This window comes from Dendrobates tinctorius, unplaced genomic scaffold (assembly GCF_039654945.1).
Source record: "Dendrobates tinctorius isolate UK_male_01 unplaced genomic scaffold, ASM3965494v1 ptg000211l, whole genome shotgun sequence".
Lineage (NCBI taxonomy): Eukaryota > Metazoa > Chordata > Amphibia > Anura > Dendrobatidae > Dendrobates > Dendrobates tinctorius.
In genome coordinates this window covers 15051719-15074406 of record NW_027361878.1, presented here as the reverse complement: position 1 = coordinate 15074406, position 22688 = coordinate 15051719, and the positions used below count along the sequence as shown (strand labels likewise).

The 22688-nt window shown below is 45.8% G+C and overlaps 1 protein-coding gene across 1 annotated transcript in view; it reads left to right on the top strand.

Moving 5' to 3' along the window:
• The window catches only part of ATG2A (autophagy related 2A), a 212600-nt gene that overhangs the window by 93063 nt on the left and 96849 nt on the right, over nt 1–22688 (top strand). The window contains exons 15-19 of the mRNA XM_073554473.1: nt 1495–1738; nt 1988–2090; nt 14991–15153; nt 15247–15389; nt 15480–15622. Coding sequence (XP_073410574.1) covers nt 1495–1738; nt 1988–2090; nt 14991–15153; nt 15247–15389; nt 15480–15622 — 796 coding nt within the window. The remainder of the gene's footprint in view (nt 1–1494; nt 1739–1987; nt 2091–14990; nt 15154–15246; nt 15390–15479; nt 15623–22688) is intronic.

The window sequence follows — 22688 nt, the reverse complement described above, 5'->3', positions numbered from 1 at the left end:
GGCAGTCCGGTCACCATTTCAAAGCACTATCTGTACTTCCTTCAGGAAATACACATCTAGTTATTTTTGTAATTTACCAGTAGCTGCTGCATTTTCCACCCTAGGCTTATACTCGAGTCAATAAGTTTTCCCAGTTTTTTGTGGCAAAATTAGGGGGGTCAGCTTACACTCTGGTCGGCTTATACTTGAGTATATATGGTGGATATAGAGGATTTTTTTAATTTTTATTAAACTGTAAGGGAGCCCCCCACTGCCGCATTCATACCTGTCCCGACTAAAAACGTATCCCTCTTCGCAGATGTGGCCCTATCTGTGGTTATAGCTTGGGGCCACTGGGTGTCTCTGGTAGCCGTAGGGTAATGAAATCCGTCTTCCTCCCTTGAGCCGACCATCTTTGGAGGGCGGGTGGCATAGAAGGATAGCGGCACGGACCAGTTGGCATTTTCTCTTTCCTCCACTGAGCAACCGGCTATGGAAGGCAGGTGGCGTAGGGGGTAGTGGCCAGGACCAGTCCGCATCTTCGGTCTTGCAGAAGCCACAAACCCGCTTGACGTGTTAGGAGGCATGGGGTCCTGCCTGGTAGACACGAGCTGGTACAGTAGTGACGCATTCCCACACTGTGCTCCCGGTCTCTAGGGGGAGAGCGGAGTGACCCAGTACACTCCATCACCCAGAATCACAAGCTAAATCTGAAAAAGAGAGATCATTATTAAAAAACAACAAAACCTAAAGGTAGATCTGGGGCTGAGAGCAGCCCTTGTCCACCTCCTACTGACACTAAGCTAAAACTGAATAGCTTTCTGCAAGTTGGTGGGTATATACTGCTGGAGAGGAGCGAACCTTTTTTAGCATAGTGTCAACCTCCTAGTGGCAGCAGCATACACCCATGGTTTCCTGTGTCCCCCAATGAAGCGAGAGAGAAATATTGATTTAATGCCAGCAATTACAGTTGAGCGAATTTTTTCGGATTCGGTTCCGCATACGATCGGATTCGAAAATTGTTTTTGCAATATTCGATGCATACAGCCGAACATCATTAGAGTTAACGGGAGTAGAAATTATCTAATATGTTCGGATCTGATCATCAAACATACATTCGGCAGGAATAGTGTTTTTAATATGGCCCAAATATGTCAAAATCAAATTTGGGAACAAAATCCGAACAAATTAGCTCATCTCTACCAGCAATCCTTGTGCTGTTAGCTCAGCTAGGTTTCCTTGTAATAATTTATTTTGTGCTTGCTTAATTGTCGTTTTTTACAGCACTCTACATAAATCTCCTTCCTTTTGCCTGCTGTCTGTTCTGTACAACAATGTCTAACTTTGTTTGGATTCATGTTTTGCTGGTGAGAGCAGTGACTGTGTGGTTTTCAGTCTGACTTATTCTCTTTTCCCTCCAAACAAACTATTGACACAGACATAAGACTGTATATCCTGCTGCCCAATTTAGCTTTGGCGAAACTGCAACGTTTTTTTTTTTTTTTTCTATGCCAGACGCATGTGACTCCTGCTCCTGAAGAGGACACAGAGGTACACGTATTGGCTTCTAAAGCGCAAATACATCTCCAGTTTCCAGTACCAGACTTAAGGCCTGCTGCAGAACGCCGATCGTGGGCCCAGAAGGCTGTAAGGAAGGAATGTCTAGAAATGGAGGTGGCGGATATGGAAATCAGTACGCAAAGAAAAACTGGTACAGAAGAACCCAGCAAGATCGAAATAACATTTGGAGACCTGCATGGTAAGATGAATTGTCATGATAGTTAGGAATTTTCCTAAATGTGTGAAGAAATAAGTACAAAGAACAAAGCTAGTCATTTCCCATTGCAACCAGTCAGATTCTTTCTTTTCAAAAAAGTTGGCCTCTGATCGATTGATTATTTCCAAGTTTTCTTTGAACGTGTTTTGATAAATCTCTGCAGTGGTATGCTGAGCAGGTTGGAGGTAAATCTGTGTGTAACATATGTGATGTTCCCTCTGATCCATTCAGGTATATATTCCGATGGTAACAAATTACGTGTTCCATGTCTGAAGATCAGTAAAGGAATAGATCCTCTCACCAAACCAGGTGGAAAGAAATTCACCTTCCCCAGGTTAGTTAACCTTGAAAACATTGATATACATACTGCAAATTGCTAAACATTTGGTTTGGGGATCCATGTCATCTGCTGGTGTAGGTCCACTGTGTTTTATCAAGACCAAAGTCAGACCAAAGCGCAGCCGTCTACCAGGAAATTTTAGAGCACTTCATGCTTCCCTCTGCCAAGAAGCTTTTTGGAGAAGGAAATTTCATTCTCCAGCAGGACTTGGCACCTGTCCACACGGCCAAAAGTACCAATACCTGGTTTACAAGCAACAGTATCACTGTGCTTGATTGGCAGCAAACTCACCTGACCTTAACCCCACAGAGAATCTATGGTATATTGTCAAGAGGAAGATGAGACACACCAGACCCAACAATGCAGACGAGCTGAAGGCTGCTATCAAAGCAACCTGGGCTTCCATAACCCCTCAGCAGTGCCACATGCTGATCGCCTCCATGCCAAGCCGCATTGATGTAGTAATTGATGCCAAAGGAGCCCCGACCAAGTATTGAGTGCATTTACTGAACATACATTTCAGTAGGCCAATATTTCCGATTTTAAAATCATTTTTCAGGCTGGTGCTATAAGTTATTCTAATTTACTGAGATAATGACTTTTGGGTTTTCATTGGCTGTAAGCCATAGTCACCAACAGTAACAGAAATAAACACTTGAAATAGATCACTTTGTGTGTAATGACTCTATATAATATGAGTTTCACTTTTTGTATTGAAGAACTGAAATAAATTAACTTTTTGATTATCTAGTTTTGTGTGAAGCACCTGTATGTAATTAAAAAAAAAAAAAAAAAATTAATAATATATCTGGCCCTTTAAGAAAGAGAAGTCAGCTCAAGACAGGCTCCCTGCTGTCTCACTAGTTTGACAGCTGTGTGAGATATAACTGTGTAAGGGACGATTAGGCTGTGTGTACACGTTGCGGATTCTGCTGTTCCGCAGCGGTTTTGGCCCTGCGGAAAGGCAGCAGTAACCCTATGGCTTTTCAAAACCGCTGTGCTCACTCTGCGGTTTTTTCCGCGGTTTACAAACCGCAGCATGTCAATTGTTTGGGCGGTTTCCGCAGTGGTTTCACACCTTTAACATAGTAGAGGTGTAAAACCGCAGGGCAAAACCGCAGACCAAACCGCATGTCCCTTTACCTGCGGATCCGCGCGGAAAAACCCGCAGGTGAATCTGCAACGTGTGCACATAGCCTTAGGATTGTGTGAACATGGAATCAAAGGAGAGATGTGTACGGTTCTGTTTATGCTGCACACTGGCGGACACAGACTAAAAAGGGCCCCTGTGCAAGAACAATATATAGGCCCAAGAACTCCAAAATGTAAAATTGCACCTGATTTGGAGGTAGAAATGCACCCCTTACAACTTGGGCCCCTGTGCTGTCTGCACATGTTGCAACAATGATATGTCCACCCCGATGATACATATAGTTATATAAGAAGAGATGTAAGATGGATCCCTGTGTGATATGGATCAAAAGTTGGTGGATAGAAACAGCAGCTGTGGTAAATACTGTCACAGCCTTCTCCTCAGTGTGGCTCGGTCTGTGCGCAACATGTATTAAGAGGCTCAGATTAACCCTCTATAGGCAGCTAATTCCTCCTTTTGCAGATTTCTCATTTCAAGCAGCAATGCCCTCTTTTTACATCCAGCTGTATACTCTTATTCTATTGTCTGGGATCTTCAGATTCTTTATTGAATCCCATAACTCCCAGAGACGGGATTCTCCCCAGATTTCGCACTTGCTAAAGGAAGCATTGTATCACTGTAAGGACAGGTATGAAAAATTGGCCAGTATTCTTCCATATTTAACATCAGTGTGGTATCAATAGTTAATAAAATATACAAGACAAAATACAGCTTCCTATGTTTCCATATGGGATCCATTTTTTTTTTGTGCACCCATAGACTTCGATAGGCGAGTCTCATGTCTCATCCAGAATACAGAAGAGTATGAGTGAATACTGCAACTTTTTTCACATTGAAATTTGGTCCTTTTTTAATAAGGACACCACACTTACAAACAATGCCTCCTGTCTGAACGCACCTAATATTGAGAGAAATCTAGTGATTTACTAATGACCTATATTTAAGAAAAGTATTTTTTTCTTTAAATTAGTTTATTAAACCATAAACAGAGTAAATAACATACATACTTGTATATGATGATAAGCACTGCATAAAGTACATACATTTCACACAGTATTAGATACAAATCAAAATATATATATCGGTTTACATACGGAGTAAAATGTAAAGTCAAGTAAACTATGCATTCTTTATATTGTTACTCAAACAATAAAGTCTATTTAACTTTCTAAACCAAAACTATAACTACTGTTTTGCAGCCTGGTTCCACATAATCAGCTATTTATTATGCGATGTCTCCATCCTACAAAGTAAAATGAGAGGAGTTCCACCTCTCCCAGATCTTTTCGAATTTGCCCGGGCACCCTCTATTTCGATACAGTATACGCTCTTATTGTATAAACGCATTCACCAACTCAATCCAGATCCTAAGGGAGGGACATGAGCCCCCCATCCATCGCAGTGCCAGAACCTTTCGTGCCATAAATAACGTCTCCCGTAAAAAGATCCTGATATAGTGACCCCAAGATTCCTCATCCCATACCCCAAACAAGCAAACCAGTGGCTCAAGGGGAACAGGAGCTTGAACCAGGGAAGTTAATAATGTCGTCACCTCCTTCCAATATTGTGCAATAATAGGGCATTGCCAAATCATGTGAATAAAGTCTGCATCTAATGAATGACATCTCAAGCATTCCGATGACTGGAATCGGCTCATTCTGAATAGTCGAGTCGGAGTCAGATATGATTCGTTTATAATATATAGTTGTATCATTCTTTTATTACTAGACGGAGACACCCCGATCGGAGATTCCAGAATTTCTCCCCATTCCTCTCCCTGTATATCGGGGATAAGCCTTTCCCATTTAACCGAGTTTATGACGGATTCCGCCCCTACTGACAGCATATTTGTGTACAAAGAGGAGATGAGACCCTGGGGACCCTGCTATTTAAGGATTCCTATCAAGGGCACAGACGAAATAGCTTTGTTTACCCCCACACCTCTCGTGCAACTGAAAGGCCAACCTTGCAGATAACGGAAGAATTGGGATCTTGGGACGTTACATTTGACCTGCAATTGTTCAAAAGACAACAGGGTTCCATGATCGTGCAAATCACCTATCGAGGAGACATTATGTTGAGTCCAGAACTCGGCAGACGGGTGTTCAAGTAATACTGGAAAATAACCATTATTCCACAGGGGCATTTCAGCTACCTTGTCTCCAAATCCAATTACTCTCTTAATCTGCCTCCAGACTGATCGCGCCAAACGAAGTAGGGGTAGCAAACGGGAGACATTTATTTTTTCCAGTTCCAGGAAGCCCAGTGGGCAGCTAGCTCGTGCGGCATGGAGCAGGTGGCTTTCAGAGTTAGGGAGGTGATTATCAGGCATCCACTTGCTTATGGCTTTAGCCTGTCCAGCCAGATAATATAGAAAAAAAATCTGGTAGCGCTGCCCCGCCCTCCTTTTTAGGTCTTTGCAGGGTGGACAGCCTGAGTTTGGGCCTAGTTTTCCCCCATATACAGGACGTAATTTGGGAGTTCAAATTCGCAAAGAAGGATCTGGGTACTACCACAGCACTATGCTGAAGAGAGTAGCTGAGCTTAGGGAGCAATATCATTTTGATTAAGTTAATACGTCCGGCTACAGATAGCGGGAGTTTACTCCAAATTATAAATTTAGCTTTAACCATTTCCAGCAATGGGTGTATATTGAGCCGCAAATCCAGCGTACTGCTTTGAGATATATGGACACCCAGATATTTATAACTGGGTACAATAGGTTAGGAGGAGAGGGCCTCAAGTCGTGGCATCGGGGCATGGGAGAGGGGCATCAGTGCAGACTTTTCCCAATTTATATACAAGCCGGAATATTTACTGAATTTATTTATAGTGGCGATTACCCGTGTCAATGTTTCCTCCGCTGTATCCATAAATATCACCATGTCGTCCGCATATAAGCCTATGGTGTCTACTCGACCCGCTATTTCTATACCCTCAATAACAGAGGAAGATCTTATGCGAATTGCCAATGCCTCAATCGCAAGAGCAAAAAGGGCTGGAGAAAGGGGACATCCCTGACGGGTTCCCCTATGTAGGGAAAAGGACTCCGATATGTAACTATTTACAATGACACGAGTTTTGGGTTTCATATATAGTGTACTAACCCATTTTAGAAACCTGTCGCCAAATCCATATTTCTGTAAACATGCACATAGGAAGGGCCACTCAAAGGAGTCAAAAGCCTTGGCCGCATCCATCGATGCCAATGTCCATTTATTGTCTGGTACCAGGGAGCTATATTGGACCACTGACTGGACTCGTCTAATATTAATGGAGGTGCTCTTACCAGGCATGAAGCCAGTTTGATCAGGATTTTTAAGTTCCAGTATAATTGAGTTCAACCTGGTAGCCAAAGTTTTCGTAGAAATCTTATAGTCCACATTCACTAATGATATGGGGCGATAAGATCCGCAGTCTAATGGGTCCTTCCCCTCTTTTTTTAAGTACTATTATATTAGCTTCATAGAAGGACTCCGGCATAGGCCCCCCTCCCAAGTCCCCTGGAACACCATCAACAAAAGTGGCGCTAATATCTCCCGGTATTTCCTATATAATTCAATGGGAAACCCATCAGGGCCAGGGGCCTTCCCAGACGCCATGCCCGTTATGGCATTCTCTATCTCCTCCAAAGTAAATTTTGCGTCCATAAAGGCCCGCTGGGGGAAGGGTTTAGTGTGGGAAATGTGATGTCCGATAAGTATTCTAAACATCCCTGACTATCAACATCACTTTTAGAGTTGTGCAATGATCTATAATAATTATGAAAGCAGCTCAGTATTTCTTCAGTTGAAGATACCAAAGTACCATCTAAGCTACGAATCTGTAATATTGTGTTTAGTAGTGTTATGTTAGATATAGAAGATGGCTAGCACTCGACTAGTAAGATGAATATACGGTGCTAGTGAAAGGGAGCCTCTGATCCCGTAAATATGAAGTCAATATAGAATCACTGCACACGTAAATTATGCTTTAGTGAGCTTTTTTATTTAATTGACGGTGATGAAGCGACAGCTGACGTTTCGGCCTAACAACGGCCTTTATCACAAAGTCGCCCTTTTGAAGTAGAGTTTTGGTAGTCACCGGTTAATAGTTTATCACTGCTAGGCAATATTTCAGAAAAATGCGGATTGTCCAATGTAGCCAATAGTCCAGGTGCTAGAGGAGCAGAGATCCTGTTGGTATGGCAAAAAACATTGGTGGCGCAGTGGGAGATGCAGGCACCGCCGTGCCTCAGCTCACTAAAGCATAATTTACGTGTGCAGTGATTCTATATTGACTTCAATAGTGTTATGTTGACGTACCAAATATGCCAAGAATTTACTTGCCTGGTTCCCCAGCTCGAAATAAGATTGACGGGCAAAAAATAATTTACGCTTGTACTTGGTGTCTATGTGTTGGGTATATAATCTTTGAGCAGCCAACCACTCCACCCTATTGCCACTAGTCTGATCAGATATGTAAGTGGCCTCTGAATCCCTCAATCTCCGCTCCACCTCATCATCCTCCCTCGATGTCTCCCGCTTTATATAAGAGATCGTAGAGGATAAGAAGCCCCTCAAGTATGCCTTAACCCCTTACCTACAATTGACGTAATATTCCGTCCATGTGACCATGGACCTAATTACCATGGACGGAATATTACGTCATCGCGATCAGCGGCGCCCACGTGGTGAGCGCCGCTGATCGCGGCCGAGTGTCAGTTAATTATCATAGCTGACACCTGGCACAATGTGTCAGGGGCGGTCACGGACCGCCCCCGACACGTTAACCCCTTGCACACCGCGATCAAACACGATCGCGGTGTACCGGGGGTTAAAGGGAAGCATCGGCAGGGAGGGGGCTCCCTCCGTGCTTCCCTGAGCCCCCCACGGCAGCGCAATGTGCAGCGCTGCTGCGGGGGACTCCTTTCCTGCAGGTCCCCGGATCCAATATGGCGACGGGGACCTCCGGGGGCCTGCAGGAAGCTGGCTTCCTCAGTGCCTGCAAAGCGCAGGCATGAGGAAGCCTGTGCAGTGCCTGTGACAGATCGCTGATCTGTCACAGTGATCTGTGATGTGACAGATCAGCGATCTGTCACAGGACAGTGATGTCCCCCATGGGACATTGTAATAAAGTAAAAAAAAAATAAAAAGTGTAAAAATAATTAAAAAAAATCGCCAAATAAATTAAAAAAAAAAAAAAAAAAAATATTCCCCAATAAATTCATTTTTTGGGGAAAAAAAAAACAAAAACAATAAAAGTACACATATTTGGTATCGCCGCGTCCGTAACGACCCGCCCTATAAAACTGTCCCAATAGTTAACCCCTTAAGCGAACCCCTTAAAAAATAAAAATAAAAAACGAAGCAAAAGATTTATTATCATACCGCCGAACAAAAAGTGCAATAACGCGCGATCAAAAAGACGCATATAAATATCCATGGTACCGCTGAAAACGTCATCTTGTCCCGCAAAAAATGAGCCACCATACAGCATCATCAGCGAAAAAATAAAAAAGTTATAGCTCGCAGAATAAAGTGATGCAAAAATAATTATTTTTTATATAAAATTGTTTTCATTGCATAAAAGCGCCAAAACATAAACGACCTAAATGAGGTATCGCTGTAACCGTACTGACCCGAAGAATAAAACCGCCTTATAAATTTTACCGCACCCGGAACGGCGTAAACGCACCACCCAAAAGAAATTCATGAAACGCTGGTTTTTGTAAATTCTGCGTCCCAAAAAACGAAATAAAAAGCGATCAAAAAATGTCACATGCCCGAACATGATACCAATAAAAGCGTCAACTCGTCCCGCAAAAAATAAGACCTCACATGACTCGGTGGGTCAAAATATGGAAAAATTATAGCTCTCAATATGTGGTGATGCAAAAACTATTTTTACAATAAAAAGCATCTTTTAGCGTGCGACAGCTGTCAAACATAAAAACCGCCATAAATAGTAAATCAAACCCCCCGTTATCACCCCCTTAGGCTGGTTTCACATTTGCGTTTTTTAGCGCTGGAAAAAAACGCTAACCTGCGCATGCGTTTTTTCCCCTATATTTAACATGGGTGCGCATACCTGCGCGCTTGTAAGCGCATGTATGCGATTTTCATGCGCTGCGTTTTTTTGGGGTGTGCGATTGGATTTTCCAGACGCATCATGTTGCATTTTTTGGCCCTGCAAAAAAGCGCATGCGCACATATGCGCACGTTTTGCGCTAAAAATGGCCATTATAGCCTATGGATGCGCATATGTGCGCACTGGCATGCTCATGTAAGCGTTTTTTTGCATATGCGTTTTTTTTTTTAACCATGGAATTTAGGGGTTTGAGTTAGAGTTAGGGTTAGTTAAGGGGGTTTAGGGTTAGGGTTAGGGTCAGGGTCAGGGTTAGGGTTGGGTTTTGGGTCAGGGTTAGGGTTTAGTATGGTTTGGTTAAGGGTTAGGGTCAGGGTTAGGGTCAGGATTAGGGTTAAGTATGGTTTTGTTAAGGGTTAGGGTCAGGGTTAGGGTTAGGGTCAGGGTTAGGGTCAGGGTTAGGGTTAGGGTCAGGGTTAGGGTTAAGTATGGTTTTGTTAAGGATTAGGGTCAGGGTTAGGGTCAGGATTAGGGTTAAGTATGGTTTGGTTAAGGGTTAGGGTTAGGGTCAGGGTTAGGGTTAGGGTTAAGTATGGTTTTGTTAAGGATTAGGGTCAGGGTTAGGGTCAGGATTAGGGTTAAGTATGGTTTGGTTAAGGGTTAGGGTCAGGGTTAGGGTTAAGTATGGTTTTGTTAAGGATTAGGGTCAGGGTTAGGGTCAGGATTAGGGTTAAGTATGGTTTGGTTAAGGATTAGGGTCAGGGTTAGGGTCAGGGTTAGGGTCAGGGTTAGGGTTAGGGTCAGGGTTAGGGTTAGTTAGGGTTTAGGGTTTGGGTTAGGGATAAGTATGATTTGGTTAAGGGTTAGGGTTAGGGTCAGGGTTAGGGTTAGTAAAGTCATGGTTTGGGTAGTGTGAGGGGCCACCTAAAAATGTTGGAAAAAAACGCAAACGCGGTAAAAACGCGCTAAAAACGCATACAAACGCATAAAAACGCTGCGTTTTTTTCATGCATGCTCATAAAAATGCTTGAAAAAAACGCAGCAGTTGTATGCTTATGTATGCGTTTTTTCAATGCGTTTTTTTGCGGGAAAAACGCGCTGCAAAAAAAAGCAAGTGTGAAACTAGCCTAAGTTAGGGAAAAATAATAAAATTAAAAAAATGTATTTATTTCCATTTTCCCGCTAGGGCTAGGGTTAGGGCTAGGGCTAGAATTGGGGGTTTCCACTATTTGCGCACATCAGGTGCTCTCCAAACGCAACATGGCATCTGATCTCAATTCCAGCCAATTCTGCGTTGAAAAAGTCAAATGGTGCTCCTTCCCTTCCAAGCCCTGCCATGCACCCAAACAGTGTTTTACCCCCTCATATGGGGTATCAGCCTAATCAGGACAATTTGCAAAACAACTTTTGGGGTCCTATTTCTCCTGTTGCCCTTAGGAAAATAAAAATTTGGGGGCAAAAATATCATTTTTGTGGAAAAAAATGTTTTTGTTATTTTCACGCCTGGGCGTTATAAACTTCTGTGACGCACTTGGGGGTTCAAAGTTCTCACCACACATCTAGATAAGTTCCTTGGGGGGTCTAGTTTCCAAAATGGGGTCATTTGTGGGGGGTTTCCACTGTTTTGGTACATCAGGGGCTTTCCAAACGCGACATGGTGTCTGATCTCAATTCCAGCCAAAAAAGTCAAATGGCGCTGCTTGCCTTCCGAGCTCTGCCATGTGCCCAAATAGTCATTTACACCCACATATGGGGTATCAGTGTACTCAGGACAAATTGCACAATAACTTTTAGGGTCCTGTTACCCTTGGGGAAAATAAAAATTGGGGGTGAAAAGATCATTTTGTGGAAAAAATATGATTTTTTTAATTGTACCGCTGTGCATTATAAACTTCTGTGAAGCCCTTATGGGTTCAAAGTTCTCACCACATATCTAGATAAGTTCCTTAGGGGGTCTAGTTTCAAAAATGGGGTCACTTGTGGGGGGTTTCCACTGTTTAGGTACATCAGGGGCTCTCCAAACGTGACATGGCGTCCGATCAGAATTCCAGCCAATTTTGCATTGAAAAAGTCAAACGGCGCTCCTTCCCTTCTGAGCTCTGCCATGCGCCGAAACAGTGGTTCCCCCCCACATATCAGGTATCAGCGTGCTCAGGACAAATTGCACAATAATTTTTGCAGTCCAATTTCTCCTGTTACACTTGGTAAAATAAAAAAAATTGAACCTGAAGTAATTTTTTTTGTGAAAAAAAAGTTAAATGTTAATTTTTTTTAAATATTCAAAAAATTCCTGTGATGCACCTGAAGGGTTAATAAACTCCTTGAATGTGGTTTTAAGCACCTTAAGGGGTGCAGTTTTTAGAATGGTGTCACTTTTGGGTATTTTCTATCATATAGACCCCTCAAAGTGGCTTCAAATGTGATGTGGTCCGTAAAAATAAAATGGTGTTGCAAAAATGAGAGATCGCTGGTCAACTTTTAACCCTTATATCTTGCTAACAAATAAAAATTTTGGTTCCAAAATTGTGCTGATGTAAAGTATACATGTGGCAAATGTTACTTATTAACTTTTTTGTGTGCCATATCTCTGTGATTTAAGGGCATAAAAATTCAAAGTTGGAAAATTGCGGAATTTTCAAAATTTTCGCCAAATTTCCGTTTTTCTCATAAATAAACGCAAGTTATATGAATGAAAGTTTACCACTAACATGAAGTACAATATGTCACGAGAAAACAATGTCAGAATCACCGGGATCCACGGAAGCGTTTCAGAGTTATTACCTCATAAAGGGACAGTGGTCAGAATTGTAAAAATTGGCCCGGTAGTTAACGTGCAAACCACCCTTGGTAGTGAAGGGGTTAAGGGCATCCCAAAATAAATTAATATTCCGGGGTTCAGGGTGGGACGAGATGAAACCATGCAACTGATCGATCGTTCTATCGGGTGATTTCATCAACTTCAGCCAAAAAGGGTTTCAGTTCCATACCATCCTGTTACTTAGTGGTCCGTATTTAAGTTTAAGAATGACCGGACTATGATCTGAAATCCCCCTACTGCCATGTTCTATATTTTCCACCAACATTATTAGACCACTGGATCCAAATATGTAATCTATACGCGATAAGGAGCGCTTAGTGGATGAATGGCAAGTATACTCCCTCTTCTCGGGATGTCGCGTTCTCCACAGATCCAGCCATCCACTACCCTCCATGAATTGCGACAGTTGGGATGTAACCTGTGGGGGAGACTACCCCTGCCCTTCATCACCCAATCTCAGTCTATCAAGACGGTTATTCATGACCCGATTGAAATCCCCCATGCAGATGACATCTGCATCTGGATAGTTCAGGGCGAAACTCATCGCCTTCTGGAGAATTGACATATTAGCTGGGGGGTTGTAAATACATAAAATAACATATTTTCTAGAGTTAATTAGTGCATGCACAAACACAAAACAGCCCTCAGGATCCCTTCGGTCCTCCCTGGCCTCCCATCTAACATCATTGTGTATCAGTAGCGAAATCCCCCTTGAATAACTGGTATCGAATTCGTGAATAAATCATTGTGCCCACGGTTTCTGCACACATCGAGCTGTATCTCTGGTCAGATGTGTCTCCACCAAGGCCACAATGTGTGGACGGTATTGCCTGATCTGTGAGAATACCTTAATTTTCTTTTGGGGGGTCTTAACTCCCCTCACATTCCAGGTCATACATATTATTTCAGACCCCATTTTTGCCTATCTGGATATGGTGTGTATTAGTGCTCGAGCAAAGTTTAGAGACATCACACAAAAGACATGGCTGCATCTGGCTGCGACTTCTACCTAAATAACAATTGAAACTAAAACTATTGAAAAGAAAAAAACAGAATACGAATCTAGCAATATAGGAGCAGAGTCCCACGCCCCTATTGAAAAGCAAACAAGGGGATACCATCACTGAACTCAGTGTCCGGTATTGTTGTTAAACTTGATTCTCACCGAGGAAGCCCCAACTGGGCCTCTAATTGAAGGATTCAGGTTGGCAACAAGTACATTAGGATTCCTTTGCAGGGGATCCTCTATGGGACCGCAGCCACTCAGTCGCCTCTGCTGGATCTGTAAAAAACACAGAGGAACCCCTGTGAACAACCTGAAGTCGGGCTGGGTAGATCATGGAGTACACGATGTTCCTCTCTCTGAGTCGCCTCTTAATTTCGATGAATTGTGCCGGCTGTTTCTGAAGTTCCATGGAAAAATCCAGGAAAATAGAGATCACAGCATTATCAAACTCGATCGGGCTTTTTTGCCGTTTGAGAGAATGGTATCTCTGTCTTTAAAGTTGAGGAGACGTGCCAAGAAAGGTCTAGGTGGGGCTCCCGGAGGAAGGGGTTTTGTAGGAACCCTGTGAGCCCTTTCGATGGCGAATACTGGAGAAAATTCATCTCCCAGAGGCCTTAAGCCAGCCTTCCAGAAATTGTTCAGGATGTTGACCCTCTGAGCGCTCCGGTAATCCAATGACACGGATGTTTCGACGCATTCTGTTCTTCAGATCGTCTGCTTTTTGCTTACAGGCATAGAGCCTGCCACCTTTGTTAACTTGGCCTTCATAGGTATGATGGTGTCTTCTACCTGGGATACTCATATCTCCACTTCCGTAATGCGTCCCCTCATGGCTTGCATGTTTTGTCGGAGTCGCCCCACCTCAGTGTACACATCTTCTATCTTCTCAGTCCGAGATGTCGTAGTTAAGGAGATGGCTTGCATCAGCTGTTCAGACGCCTGTTTGAGGGTCAGTTCTTCCTGCTCATTCTCCTCCTCACCCCCAGAAGGACGGTTTTTACGTTGAGCTTGTGAAAGGTTGTTTCTGAGAGACCGTGCACTTTCAGAGGGGTCGGGTCTGGCATACTTTTAATTTTTCTGCTGCTGCTGATCCTTTAGATCGATTCATGATCAGTGACAGTGAAGCGCAACAGGACGACCAGAGGTGTATGCTCTGGGGACTTCCCCCAATTATAAGCAGAGCAGGGCTTGTTTTAAATAAATATGTCCCAGAAGCAGCTCCTATGCAGGGGGGTCACACAGATTAGGAAGGGCAGTGCCTGGTGCTGTAGCAGTGAGGTTTCTTGTGGGGGGGGGAGACCCCATCCCCCGCAGAGAGAGCAGCAGTGGGGTGTACAGATGTCCCACAGTAATGGCGCCAACGGGCACAGTGAGACTATTAGTGGGAGGAAGGAACGCGGGGCCCAATTTTCCATGGCACTCATCGTGTATCCCTTGAGTCTCTAGGATGTGGGTCACCGCCAGGTAGCACTGCAGCAGTGGGAGCTGGACGCTGCGGCTCTTACTGATAGAGCCCACGTCTTAAGATGGCCGCCACCTCATGCAGGTCCCGCCGCCCGCTCCAGTCCCCCCGGCTGTCAGCTCACCAATGCCACTCTACTTCTTCCAGGGGGGGGTCCCGGTATCCAGGGGTCCTGGGTGCCGTCAGGTATGCCGCAGTGATGAGGCCACAGACGCAGGATAGAGACAGGATTTTCAGGAGCTCTCTCAGCATGCGTCCTTCTTCGTCGGCTACATAACCGCGCCCCACCTGAGAAAAGTATTTTAATTATATCTCCAGTCACTTTTTATGTTGTTCTCACCACCGATAAAGCCTTATCACTTTTTTTTTATTTATTTATTTTTTTTAAGTATTTTAGTGACCGTTCTTCCTGAAAACAAGGTCTCCCCATGGGATCTGTGCCAGGACAAAGTTGAAGACCCAGATCTACCTTCTGTGGAAAGTCCTTGTGAATTAAAACAGCCTGAGCCATCCCCCTTCTCATCCAAGAGGACAATGTTTGAAACTGAAGAGGTTTGCATCAAGTTATGCTCCTGCAATGTTCCCTTTTTCCTCTATTTTCTAGCATTTATCATATTTGGCTAACATTTTCTTTTATGACCACAGATGGTTATTCCAGCAGACCCTGAAGAGATGGCAGATTTTCAGCAAGTGACCCTCAGATCCTCCCAATATAGACTTGAGGTCACTCTGCCCAGAGCTCACATATTTCTTCCCAGCAAGGAAATGTATGAAAACTTATACAACAGGTATTTTACTTGCTGATTTACTTACTTACCCTGTCTGATAAATGACTTAGTTGGGCCTTACTACATTTGGTCCCTTTTTTTTTCCACCAGGTTATGTAATGATCTGTTGATGTGGGAACCTATGTCTGTGTTTGATGCCCCCATCGTCAACTCTCTGTTACCTTCTGAGACCCAGGCTACACCTATTCACCAGCATGACACTTTTCTCATGTGCAAGTCGGCATTCAGACCAGGTGAGTTTGTTAGGCTACTTTCACACATCAGTTTTTTGCCGTCAGGCAGGATCCGGCTATTTTTAGAAAAAACGGATCCGGCATAAATTTTGGAGAACTGTAGAAACGGATCCGTTTTTCTGCTGGATCCATCTAGCAGGTTATATCTGTTTCCTGGGGGCTGGCCAATTGGATCTGAGCATGCGCAGACTTAAAAAAACGGATCCGGTGGCTGGATCCGGCGCATTCCGGCGCCCATAGACTTTCATTGTGGCAAAAAGCCGGAAGCATCGGATCCGGCGCTTCCGGCTTTTTTGCCGGAGACATAAAACGTTACAGTAGCCGTTTTTTCCAGACGCCGGAAGGAGACAAGTAGCCGGATCCAGCAAAAAACGGATGAAACGCAATGCCATCCGGCGCGATCCGGCGCTAATGCAAGTCAATGGGGAAAAACTGGATCCGGCATTGCATTTCGCCGGATCCGGTTTTGCAAAAAAAAGCCGGATCGTGCCTGATGGCAAAAAACTGATGTGTGAAAGAGGCCTTACTTGTAAGCGCTATATAATTGAGGGTACATCTTCAAGTCAAATCAGATTTTTCTAATAGTTTATCAAGAAGGAACTGAGCGGAAGCTCCCAAAATCCTCCCTCAAAACTCCTCAAAAACTTGAGTTCCGCTCTGTTTCTGATCCAAAAACTCAGTAAAAAGACTCTATGTGCATATAGCCTTATAGCAGAGGGGTGTGCATAGTATTATTATTATTATTATTATTTATTGTTATAGCGCCATTTATTCCATGGCGCTTTACATGTGAGGAGGGGTATACATAAAAACAAGTACAATAATCTTAAACAATACAAGTCATAACTGGTACAGGAGGAGAGAGGACCCTGCCCGCGAGGGCTCACAATCTTCAAGGGATGGGTGATAATACAGTAGGCGAGGGTAGAGCTGGTCGTGCAGCGGTTTGGTCGATCGGTGGTTACTGCAGGTTATAGGCTTGTCTCTTTGCAGATCCTGTCTGTTTTTGTTGTAGTGCATATACAGTATATATGATTTGTTGGCAATACAGACCATGCTATGGTTACTTCTGTAATATTCTTTATATTTGAATGGATTATTCCCATTTTCATATATAGTACTTGTAAAAACAAGCACTTTTGCAATTTACTGTTCAAGTTTGCTGCCATTCTAGATATATTAACACTTTTTTCTCTATCGCTTCGTTGGGGACACAGGAACCATGAGGTGTATGCTGCTGCCACTAGGAGGCTGACACTATGCACACAAAAAAGTTAGCTCCTCCTCTGCAGTATACACCCCACCGACTGGCACCAAGCTAATCAGTTGTAGCTTAGTGTCAGTAGGATGTGGAGGACACGGGTCTTTCTTGAAACTCATATCTACCTAATGTGCGTTGTTTCTTTTCAGGTTTCCAGAGGGATGCAGTGTGAATAGTCACTACTGTACTCCCATGCAGAGACTATGAGTACGGCGTGTACTGCCACCCCGTATCCTCATATGTTTGTTCGGCAGGACCCCAACCCCTAACACAGAAGCGTGTTCAGGTGATCTGGACCCGGTCCTGCCTCCGTTCTCCTACCCACTCGCCCCCCCAGATCCTGTCGGTTTGAGGAGACGCGGACATCCCGCAACACGGAATTTTGGACGTCCGATCTTCATGGATGGGTAGGTACTTTCCCTGTCACGGTCGGTGGAGTCTCTCAGCAAGGCTATATTCTCCCTCCGGGAGGACTCTTTGAGTCAGAAAGTGTCCTTACCTCCCGAGGAGGGCTCTGGCGTCGGCCGGGAACCGTCCACCAGCAGGGGCCATACTCGTCCAAGGGATGGTCAGGTCTCTAGAAAGCGGACCCATGTCGCGTCCCCTAGTCACGTTCGCGCCTCCGCATTGGCGACTCCTTTCTCTCGCTCGCCCTCTCCTGAGGGTCACAGCTAGCACGACTCTGAATTCGAATCTGACATGTCAGACCCTCAGAATCCCCCAACTGATCAAGAGTCGCTTGATTCTCTTATAGAATCAGTCAGCAGGATTCTGAGGTTGGATGAGGAAAATATTCCCGCTCCAGCACTCCCTATCTCATTTAAGAAAACCTAGCGTGTGCGCAGGTTATTTACCAGCCGTCCAGAAACATAGGGATCGGCTACATGAGCGGTTCACAGGGCAAAAGCTTACTCAGGCTAAATACCCTTTTCATCCAGACTTAATGTAGGATTGGTTACAGTCTCCTCCGGTGGACTCTCCTGTATCACGTCTTGCTTCTAAACGCTCCTATCTGTTTCTGAGGGTTCCTCAGTCAGAAACCCCTCCGATTGTCAAATTGACTACCTTGCCCGTTCAGTTTTTTGAAGCTTCAGGAGCAGCGTTGTTTTCCATCTTTCGCGGCAATTTGGGTCACTAAGGCAATGGCCGCTTGGGCAGAAGTTTTGATTACTTCCTTCCAGGGCACCAATCTTCCTCCGGAGGCAACCACTGTCGCCAGGCAGATAATTCACGCAGCTGACTTTGTTGTAGACGCTTCTTTTGATGCCGCCAATTGCGCAGCTCAAACTGCTGCTAATGCGATCTCCTTTAGAAGAGCCTTATGGCTCCGCGGCTGGCGGGCGGATGCCACACCTAAAAGATCGTTGACTTCTCTTCCCTTTCAAACGGGTCGTCTTTTTGGAGAGAAACTGGACCAGCTCAATTCTGATACTACTGGGGGAAAAAGTAAATTCCTTCCTCAACAAAAGGGGCTGTTCGGCCGTTTCGCAACCAACAGGCAACGTGTTTTCGATCTTCTCGCAACAATTTCGGTTGGTCCTCCTCTACCTTCTTTTCCAGATCAGGTCAGTCCCCGTGCAGAGACACTGGCTCCCAGGTCTCATACCGACCTAACCGCTCTTGCAAACCCAGGCCTAGGGCTTCTGGATCTAGGCGAGCCAGATCTCATAGATCTACCCAATGACGACAAGTGGATCAGAGAGCTGGTGTCCTCCGGATACAAGATAGAATTTTCTTCTCCCCCTCCAACTCGGTTTTTCCTTTCCGCTCCCCCAAAGAAAAAGACAAGAGCCTTCCTTTGGGCTGTTCAGGCTCTGCTAAGGGTCGGAGACATCATTCCAGCCCTCATCACGAAAGGTTCAGGGGATTATATTCAAACCTTTTTTGTGGTTCCAAATAAGGACCGGACGATGCGACCCATTCTGGATCTCAAACTGTTAAATCAGTTTGTCAAGGTACTGCGATTCCGAATGGAATCTCTCCGGATCAGTTGTCGCTTCCATGGAAAAAGGAGAGTTCCTAGCACCCATCGACATCAAGGACACTTACCTTCATGCCCGTCCCACCAGCAGTTCCTGCGTTTTGCAATTCACGAGGAACACTTCCAGTTCGTTGCCTTGCCCTTCAGACTCGCCACCGCCCCCAGGGTCTTTACCAAGGTCATGGCCATTCTCCACTCTCGGGAGTGATGGTGTTACCGTATCTGGACGACCTCCTCATTAAGGGTCCGTCCCTTCCAACCTGCGAGGAATCCATGGATAACAGTAAATACACTTTCTCGCCTGGGGTGGAAGATAAACTTCGAAAAGTCTTTCCCAAAACTGGCTCAGCAGATTTCACTTTTAGGAATGATCTTGGACACTTCTCGCGGGTTGGTCATTCTCCCTCCAGGAGAGACCCAAGCCTTACAACAGGCAGCACGGACTCTTTCCCGACCGGTTTCTCACTCCATTCGTTTCAGCATGAGAGTTCTCGGAAAGATGGTGGCAGCGATGGAAGCTGTTCCATTTGCACAGTTCCACCTCTGTCCCTTACAACACGCGTTGCTATTAGCTTGGGACAAGAACCCGTTCTCCCTGGACCGTCGGATCCCTCTGTCCCTGCGGGTCAGGCAAGCCCTCAGGTGGTGGACACTGAGGTGCTCCCTGAATCAAGGGAGGTCTTTTCTCCCAGTAAGATGGTTGGTAGTAACCACCGACGCAAGTCTCCTCGGCTGGGGTGCGGTCTTTCGTCGCCACGCGGCACAAGGTCATTGGTCAACCCGAGAGTCACGTCCTCCCCATTAACATTTTGGAGATACGAGCGATAAGATTAGCTCTACGGAGTTTCCACCATCTCCTCACAGGTCACCCCATCAGGATCCAATCCGACAACACCACGGCTGTAGCGTATATCAACCACCAGGAAGGTACCCGGAGTAGGATGGCCGTGCACGAACTGAGTCACATCCTCCATTGGCCGAGCGTAGAAAATTGGGCGGCAGATTTTCTCAGTCGCCAAGGCATTGCCTCCGGGAAGTGGTCTCTTCATCTGGAAGTCTTTCAGCACACTTGTCATCGTTGGGGGACTCCGGATGTGGATCTCATGGCCTCAAGACTAAACAACAAGGTTCCTCGGTTCATTGCCCGATCGCGCGATCCATACGCCTTCGGAGCGGACACCCTAGTTCTGCCATGGCACCGGTTCCAGCTCCCGTACATCTTCCCTCCTCTTCCCTTGCTTCCGAGGGTCATCAAGAAGATCAGAGCGGAGGGAGTACCAGTGATCCTAGTCGCGCCAGATTGGCCGCGCTGAGCATGGTATGCAGAACTAATACAACTAGTCGCCGCTGTCCCCTGGTGACTTCCAGATCGCATGAATCTACACTCGCAGGGCCCAATTTACCACTAGAACTCCGGGGCCCTGTCTTTGACGGCGTGGCCGTTGAATCCTGGTTTTTAACACAGGCTGGGTTCTCTCATGACGTGATTTCCACCATGATTAGTGCTTGGAAGCCTGTGTCCATGTGCATTTATCACTGCACCTGGAAAACCTTCTTTTCGTGGTGCAAGGATCATGGTCGATCTCCTCTGGTGTTTTTTCCATTCCGGCCATATTGGAATTCCTTCAATCTGGATTAAAAGCAGGTCTCACGCTTAGCTCGCTCAAGGGCCAAATTTCGGCCTTGTCAGTGCTTTTCCAATGCAAAATTGCCACCAAACTTCAGGTCAAGACGTTCATTCAGAGAGTTTCCCATGTGGCGCCTCCTTAGAGAAGGCCATTGGAATCATGTGACCTTAACCTGGTTCTCGGGGCCTTACAGGAGGCTCCTTTCGAACCGCTGCAGTACGTGTCACTGTCCGTCCTCTCTTGGAAGGTGGTCTTTCTAGTGGCAGTTACGTAAATCAGACGAGTTTTGGAATTGGCAGCCTTGTCCTGGCGTTCTCCGTTCCTGAATTTTCATCAGGAAAAGGTAGTTCTCAGGATGTCCCCGTCCTTCCTGCCCAAGGTCATCTCCTCTTTCCATCTCAACGAGAAAATTGTTTTGCCTTTTTTTTTTTGTCCGGCGCCAGTCCATCGCATTGAGAAGGCCCTCCACACCCTGGATGTGGTTAGGGCGCTGAGACTGTACATCTCGCAGACGGCTCCCTTCCACAAGTCAGATGCCCTGTCCATGCTTCCAGAGGGGCATAGGAAGGGTCTAGCGGTTTCAAAAGCAACGCTAGCCAGGTGGATTCGCTTGGCGATTCAGGAGTCCTACCGTATGAGGAACGCGCCTGTCCCAGTGGGGATTAAGGCGCACTCTGCCCGGTCAGTGGGCGCCTCTTCGGTCATTCGGCACCAGGCCTCGGCAGAACAGGTCTGCAAGGCTGCGACTTTGTCCAGTCTGCATACTTTTTACAAAACATTACCAAATTCATTCTCAGGCCTGTCCGCAAGGCTGTGACTTGATCCAGCCTGCATTCCTTTACAAACATTGCCTAATTCATTCTCAGGCCTCTGCGGATGCAGCTCTTAGCAGACGCAGCCTGCAATCGGCAGTACCTCAGTGTTGACTCAGTGGTACATGGGGTATTAGCAGATGTGTGCTCCCCACCCAGGGACTGCTTTAGGATGTCCCACTGTCTGTGTCCCCCAATGAAGTGTAGGAGAAATAGGGATTTTTGTGTACTCGCCATAAAATCCTTTTCTCCGAGCCAATCATTGGGGACACAGCACCCACCCTGTTTAGCCTATTGGCTCACTGTAGCATTCTTAGGCTTTGACTTAGTTATGGTTATTATTGACTGTTTATGCTCCTACTGCTTTTTTTTCACCGAACTGGAGAAATCTCAGCCAGCGAGAGGGTGTATACTGCAGGGGAGGAGCTAACTTTTATTCTGGTTTACTTGGTGTCCTCCTAGTGGCCAGCAGCATTACACCCACTATCTCTGTGTCCCCCAATGATTGGCTTGGAGAAAAGGATTTTACGGTGAGTACACAAAAATTCCTATTTTCCTTTATTCAATGTCCCCTTTAAATCCTGGGGCATCAGGCATAAATTTGTTTGCTGCGTTTTTTCGAGGATTTGAGGGTATCAGATCTATCTTATTTAGTGTGCCCCTCTGCAGCCTGTGTCTGGCACTTTTGTCTGCGCCGCTGTGGAAGCCCCTGCGCCGCTGTGGGGGGGCCTCTGCGCCATTATGGGGGGTCCTTTGCGCCGCTTTGGGGGGGCCTGCGCCACTGTGGGGACCTCTAGTTCTCCCCGCCCCCTCCTGGCAGTCACTGCTTGTAATCTAGGTCCTGGCTTCTCTCGGGCCTAGTTACAGTGCTGGCTCCGCCCACCGTTTTTTTTCAACCTTCCGGGCAGGCTTTTCTCCCGCCCGTCTCTCTCCCTCTCCTCTTCCTGAGTGTGATGGGTGGTTCCGCCCACTACTCCCAGCCTCATCAGTCGGCTGGAGTCGCTGCCATCTAGCTCCCCCCGCACCCCCCCCCCCTCTTCCGGCCCATGAGAGCGGTTTTCTTCTGCAGCAGCACGCGCTTTAGCCGGCTGGGTCCCCTGCTGCCTCCCTAAAGACACCATCTTCCGGCTTTCACTCCTGGATGGCGGTTTTTTCTCAAGAAGAACTGCATTTGGCTTGCCTGATCCTGCACTCTTCGCAATTACAACCTGGGAGCAGATGACAGGATACTGTGAGTAGCTCTGCCCTGCAGACTGACACTCTCCTCTGCATCCTTCTGTCCCCTAACCTTTCTGGCATCAGTTAGTGGGTCTGCTCATCATGCCTAAGCACAAAGGAGAGCCTGCTCGTCCCTCTGCTTCCTCTTCCTCCTCTACTCTGGTCA